The sequence below is a fragment of the Apium graveolens genome, chromosome 5, assembly GCF_009905375.1.
Source record: "Apium graveolens cultivar Ventura chromosome 5, ASM990537v1, whole genome shotgun sequence".
NCBI classification, from domain to species: domain Eukaryota; kingdom Viridiplantae; phylum Streptophyta; class Magnoliopsida; order Apiales; family Apiaceae; genus Apium; species Apium graveolens.
This window is the reverse complement of record NC_133651.1, coordinates 302,800,449-302,807,244: the sequence shown is the minus strand read 5'-3', so window position 1 is coordinate 302,807,244 and position 6,796 is coordinate 302,800,449. Positions and strand designations below refer to the sequence as shown.

The 6,796-nt window shown below is 33.7% G+C and overlaps 1 protein-coding gene across 1 annotated transcript; it reads left to right on the top strand.

Moving 5' to 3' along the window:
• Positions 1–671: 671 nt before the first annotated feature.
• LOC141659284 (phosphate transporter PHO1 homolog 3-like) lies at positions 672–5,849 on the top strand. Its single transcript, XM_074466081.1, has 12 exons — positions 672–1,448; positions 2,546–2,810; positions 2,951–2,999; positions 3,157–3,228; positions 3,428–3,557; positions 3,653–3,773; positions 3,908–4,166; positions 4,252–4,356; positions 4,453–4,647; positions 4,738–5,016; positions 5,279–5,415; positions 5,533–5,849. The coding sequence occupies exons 1-12, from the start codon at positions 827–829 to the stop codon at positions 5,633–5,635; spliced, it is 2,337 nt and encodes a 778-aa protein (XP_074322182.1). The 5' UTR covers positions 672–826; the 3' UTR covers positions 5,636–5,849.
• Positions 5,850–6,796: the final 947 nt, after the last annotated feature.

The following is a 6,796-nucleotide window of genomic DNA, read 5'->3' as shown; positions in this document are numbered from 1 at the left end:
TTGTACTTATTTATTCGAGTATTTTTAATTTTTTAATATTATTTTAGACGAATTTGAATTTGAATCTGAATATATAAAAATGAGTAATTCGGCACATAATCGAGTTAAACTGAATCTTATGCGAATATTTGTATTCGAATTCGAGTCGAATATAAGTAAAGAGTAGAAATTTTAATTCGAGTCAGGACCGAATCCGAACGAGTATCTATAAATTTGAGCTGAATCTACTACTATTCATATATATTCCACTCGTTTTCACACCAACACACCCTTAATTTATAGGTGGACATAATATATCCAAATCATTCTTTATTTATCATATAGGTGCACAACATATATCCAAATCATTCTTTATATATGATAAGGATGATTTGATTGAAATTTCAATAAAGGGTGCAGATCATTAAATTGATGTGTGTACATATTAACTTTCAAAAAATATGTCATAATCTCGTATTTTTATTATCTCGTTATTTTGTAACAATTTTCGACAATAAAATTGGAGTCTCTCTACAATGACTCAAGTTATTAATTAAATAATGTGTTTCGTATTTATCGCTAACGAAAATATAATTATTAAGTATTTCAGTTCCGAAAATCTTTCCTAGTTCTAGCAAGGGAGTACCTCAGCATGTGCGATGCCTATCTATAAATATTCGTTTAACATAGCAACATTCTAACCACTCAACCTTGCTTCTGCTTTCCAAATATTTTCATCTCGTAATAGTTACACGTACAACAACTAGTAATCAGTACAGTTCTGCTTTCATTTAGTTTGCATAAGTAAAGATTAAAATCTGGTGTACAAAATAACTGATGCACGAAGATGAAGTTTGGAAAGGAATTAAGGTCACAAATGGTGCCCGAATGGGAGGAAGCATACATTGATTACGAATATCTCAAAACATTTCTTAAAGACATCCAACATTCTAGACAGGTTCATGAACCTCCACCCGCTAATCCCCCAGGATTGACCCGAAAGCTTACGCTTTACAGGAATTTCAGCGGGCTAACAGGAATTACGATTCCTAATAGCCCGACAACTCCAAGTAGCAGCAATGACCATGCTCACCAAGATCTCGAAAGACAGCCAATTCTAGTGAATGCGGTGAAGAGAGGTAACGGTGAAGAAGGATTCGAGACGACGTTTTTGGCCGATACAGAGGCTGGTGCAGAGTATGAACTTGTGTTCTTCAGAAGGCTTGATGATGAATTTAATAAAGTTGTTAAATTCTATAAGGCTAAAGTTGAAGAGGTGCTTAAGGAGGCTGATGTGTTGAACAAACAAATGGATGCTTTGATTGCTTTCAGGATTAAAGTTGATAATCCGAAACATTCGTGGTTCGAGACTGCTACTGCTGTTGACATGAATCATCTTGCTTCTGCTGCTGCTACTTCGGCTTCTATGTTATCTACTTCCCTTTCCACAGGCAGAAAATCAGACAGCAGTAAGTTTACTTTTTTACTTGATTACTATAAATTTTCGTAAGAATTTTAAAACGTCCGATAAATATACTTGTACGTGATATTTTTTATGCTACGCGACAAAAATTACGAGACGGAGTGAAACATTTACATGACCGTAAAAAAGTGCAAATAATCAATTTCTGGTGAGGGTCAGTTGGTTGTTGAAATTATATTTAATGAGAAGTTTGTGCGGCATGTGTAAAGTATGAATTTTGGTGCGAATATAAGGGGCTATCATTATACGTTTTCGTGGTGTGATATGCTGCTAATGACGTATTTGTTCTTGTCATCTACTGAATTAATAACAGACTTTCTGCTGGAAACCCGTAAGTATACACACCAGTGAGTAAATTTCACAGCTCATGGTCATATGTGGACTGTGGTCATTGTAGTGCAGAGAAAAAAGAAAAGGTTGCTATTTACTTTCTACCAATCGTGTCATATGAAGTGTTTTGTTGTTAAGATTCCGCGTTAAACGACTGAGATCTCGGCTGCCTGTGTAAACACAAGTCACCCTTCCACTAAGTTTTTGACTGTAATCTCACTAATTCTGAAGATATCGTAAATGTTTCCTATTTGTGTACCAATACACACTTTTAATTGTTAATATTTTTAATTTCGTATTAGTATTAAATTTAAAAACTTTATTGTATTAATGTACTCATAAATACAAATTAAACAAAATCACTCATAAGTTATAACTATATTTCATCTTATATATTAAACATAAATTAATAGTTAATCGCTTAACATAAATAGTGTCAGAAGTCAAAATAGAAAATAGGAAACGTCGGGACGGAGGGAGTACTAATCAATAGATAGTGAGCAGCTAGAGTACACAAATTAACAGCTAATATTGCCGACAGTGAAAAGATGTCGGTCACTGCTTGATCTGAGATCCTAACTAATAATAATAATAATAATAATAATAATAATAATAATAATTTATAACTAAATTAGAATAATATAATTTCACAAAAAAACCGAAACTAGCTTGATTTATTATTTGTTCAGAAAATGATTACGCAACAAAAAATGAAGAAGGATTGACGATAAATTCTGGTTTGAAAATGTGCAGAAAGGTCAGGTGATCACATGGAAATTATAGATGAGAACAGATCAAACAGAAGAAGCAACAACAGACCAGCACCACTGGAGATACTTGACCGTGTCACAGTCAATAACACTGTCGACACTCCTCTGTCAACTATCAAAGTTGTTCTTAAAGTTCCTAATCAAAATGAACTCAAATTCAGTACAGACAATCTCCAGAAGTTCGAAGGCCAGCTTAGAACTGCTTTTATCGAATTTTACTACAAACTTAAACTTCTCAGAAGCTACAGGTAGCTTTACATTTCTACAAATCAGAACCCCCCCCATATTTGCATGCGAAATTAGTTACACGTCGCCCTCTGCTTCTGCGATTTACTGAGGTTCTTAAGTTGTTTTTGCCTAATTTCATATTTGCTGCTACTTTTTGCAGCTTCTTGAACACTTTGGCAATTTCAAAGATCATGAAGAAATATGACAAGGTACCTCACAAAAACAATCACTCATTTAGAAAAAACAAAAATCACAATAATTTACCAGTCTCGTGCAAGACTTTTACAGTATTACTTCAAAATTTGACATATATCAACATTTGTGTACTTAAAGGACTGCATATCTAATTTTTACTAACTGTTACAGATCACAATAAGAACTGCTTCCAGGGCATACATGAAAATGGTTGATAACTCCTACCTAGGCAGCTCGGATGAGGTATGCCTTAAATTTACAGATAACACAAACACCTTGCTTGCAATACATAGAAAAAAGTATCTACATATGTTCTTGCAGTAACATCATACACAGGAATGACAATTTGATAAAACATAATGATAAGAACAGTATTTCGACATGCTATGGACTGCAAATCTACAACTATTAATTAAGTCATTCATGCATTTTACACATACAGGTTAGAAAGATAATGGACAGAGTTGAAGTTACATTCATTAAGCACTTTGCCAACTCCAACAGGAAGAAAGGGCTATATGCCCTAAAACCGAAAACTAGAAAACAGAAACATGCAGTATCTGCTTCTTTAGGTACATTAGCAGTATTTATATATAGCTTCTTTCTTTGTACAATTTGGCTATCTCGTAAATTTATATATGTTCTCTATCATTTTTTTTGAATTTAGGTTTCTTTGTTGGTTTCACGGCTGCACTCGTGCTTGCTTTGATTTTGATTATACGAAGTCGTGCAATTATAGAAAAGGATGGCAGCAAACAGTACATGGAAACCTTGTTCCCCCTCTACAGGTATGCACTATGTACCAAATCACCTAATATGCCTATATTAGTATACAAAGTAATTATGCATATAGTCTTATTTTTTCACTCTTTTATTTGAATTTTATGTAGGAATTTTAAATAATAAATATTTTCCCCTGCAGCTTGTTCGCGTTCATTGTATTACACATGCTTATGTATGCTGCAAATATATACTTCTGGAGAAGATATCGAGTCAACTATTCATTTATATTTGGATTCAAGGTAGGGACTGCACTAGGCTACCGCGAAATTCTGTTGGTGAGCTTTGGTCTTTCTGTGCTGGCAGTAAGCAGCGTTTTAGCAAATCTTGATATGGAAATGGATCCTAAAACAGGAGACTACAAAGCAATCACAGAGCTACTTCCTGCAGGGTTATTAGTCGTAAGTTCGTTCAATTACTCAGTTCTCAGTCTCAAATTTTAATTAGTATTATTTATATATAATAACCAAAACATGTATACTGCAGCTTGTGATTGCTATTATGATCTGCCCATTCAACATCTTATATCGGTCCAGCCGCTACTTTTTACTCACCTGCATTTTTCACTGTGTTTGTGCTCCTTTATACAAGGTATTAAGAAAAGCTAAAAATGTAAACAATACGAATTCAAATCGAGCCTTGTATCATACATGTCAGGTAATGTAATCATTTTTTTTGTGCATGCAGGTTGTGCTTGCAGATTTTTTCTTGGCAGATCAATTTACAAGCCAGGTTCAAGCATTCCGAAGCTTTGAGTTCTACATTTGTTATTACAGTTCAGGTAAATACAAAGTCAGAGAAAACACTTGCAAGTCAAATGATGTTTACAATACATTCAACTTCATAGTAGCTGGGATTCCGTATTGGTGGCGTCTTCTTCAGGTACATTCTTGTAATATACTTGCTCAAAATATTAGCATGGCATTCCTGCAAATTTGAGATTAATAATAATCTGCTTTTTGAATGTTCTAGTGTCTTAGGCGTTTATTTGAAGAAAAAGATCCCAATCAAGGATGGAATGGAATAAAATATTTTGCAACAATTGTCGCTGTTACAACTAGAACAGCTTATACTCGCAATCACACTATAGAATGGAAAGTTATAGCTTGGATTGCATCAGGAGTTGCAGCAGCATATAGTACATATTGGGACCTTGTACATGATTGGGGTCTTCTTAACCGCAAATCCAAGAACCGTTGGTTGAGAGACAAATTACTTATTCCATACAGTTCTGTATACTTCGGAGCCATGGTTAGTAATTACAATGCACAACTTATTAACTATGTTGGAATATAATATAAGTTTTACTTGAGTCTTCCTGTAAAACCTTAAAGTTTTAAATTAGTTGGTTACTTTACATATCGGTGACAAATTATTACCCCAAAGATGATCGTCAGTGTTCCGCTATTTGACCAAAAAATGAGTTTTTAAGTGAGGGAGAGTGCTAGAATTTAATATAAGATCCACTTGGGTCCTTCCTCTAGTATCTTATTAAACTCAACATGTTATGCAGGCCTTGAATGTGTTGCTGAGGCTTGCATGGCTTCAAACACTATTGGACTTGGAGTTTTCTTTCTTACACCATGAAAGCTTAGTTACAATTATGGCCAGCCTTGAAATCATTCGCCGCGGTGTATGGAATTTCTTCAGGTAATTTTACATATCTACTCGTCACAACTCTGTCGATTGATGTTCACTTATCTAGACAAATAAAGCCAATGTTAGTCACTTGATTGTTTATTCTTTTGATATTATTATTCCTTCAAGGTTGGAGAATGAACACTTGAACAATGTCGGAAAGTTCCGTGCCTTTAAGTCTGTGCCCTTACCATTCAACTATGATGAAGTGGAGGAGGAAGACGAAGATTAGTACAGAGTCGAAGGATTCTGAAAATAGAATAGTATTGACGGTAACATATAAAGTTTAGACTATGTACGAGAGATAGCAGTGAATAAACTAGGCTTGCAGTACTGAATGTTTGTATATTTGGAATTTGATCAATGAAACGTGGAGAAAATTTAATAAAAAGAAGAAATTGTATCAAATAAAATTTGTTTGTTAAATAAAATTATTATTTTTTATATCTGATAACCCTTAAGAGGGAAGGCACACAGATATATAATAAACAATTACAATAAACAATTATATTGGTAATTAAATCCAAAATCAACATATTTCATTTAAATGTCTACAACCTCATAACAATACTCATATTGTGATCTGTTCCATAAACATTCTACTAATATCATAATTTAGCAATCATAAATTCAGAATAATACCTGATAAGTATCCTAGATCACCTATGGCTGTCAACCTGTCTTGGCTCTCCTTCCCTTCTCGCTTCCTTGCTTCGGGATATAGCCTGACATTGGGATCGCTTTGGGATATCCTCTAAAACACTTAATAAAATATTATATCTGTCTTAACAATTACTAAACATAGACATAGTATAATATTTACTTCGATCTCACAATATTTTCTTGTATAGAGATTGTAGAGTAAAGGGTTTAGCTACTCATAGAAAATTTATAAACAGCCATTTCTATTAATGAAAACTTTCGATATCTCTTAATGATTTACAAGATGGCTTTTATAGAGTTTTTCAATCTCTGTTGATTCTACTAATTTCTATTTCTAAGATTCCCTTTTAATTTCCTCCGTTCTTTTTCTTTCCTCTTTTTCAAAAGCTGAATCCACTTTCTGTAATTTGTCTGCCATTCCACCTTCTTTTTGACTTTAGAGATAAAATTTCTGGTAAATGTCCTTGTCTTTTCTGCTGCTGTCTTTTTCTTCTAGTAACCTTTCTTCTTTGTTGCTGCTGTCTTTTTCTTTTTCCTGAAAATTATTGATTTTTTACAGTCACCAATATAATTTGGGCCGTAGTGTCATTTGTAATATGTTTTCAGTCACCAATTCTCATTGGGCCGAAATATCATTTGTAATATGCTTTCAGTCACCAATTCTCATTGGGCCGAAATATCATTTGTAATATGCTTTCAGTCACCAATTCTCATTGGGCCGAAATATCAT

Excerpts from the sequence above, each read along its gene's own strand:
- LOC141659284 (XM_074466081.1), top strand. The coding sequence starts at position 827 with ATGAAGTTTGGAAAGGAATTAAGGTCACAAATGGTGCCCGAATGGGAG. Across the intron at positions 1,449-2,545 it reads AGGCAGAAAATCAGACAGCA|AAAGGTCAGGTGATCACATG; the intron begins GTAAGTTTACTT and ends GAAAATGTGCAG. Across the intron at positions 5,017-5,278 it reads CTGTATACTTCGGAGCCATG|GCCTTGAATGTGTTGCTGAG; the intron begins GTTAGTAATTAC and ends CATGTTATGCAG.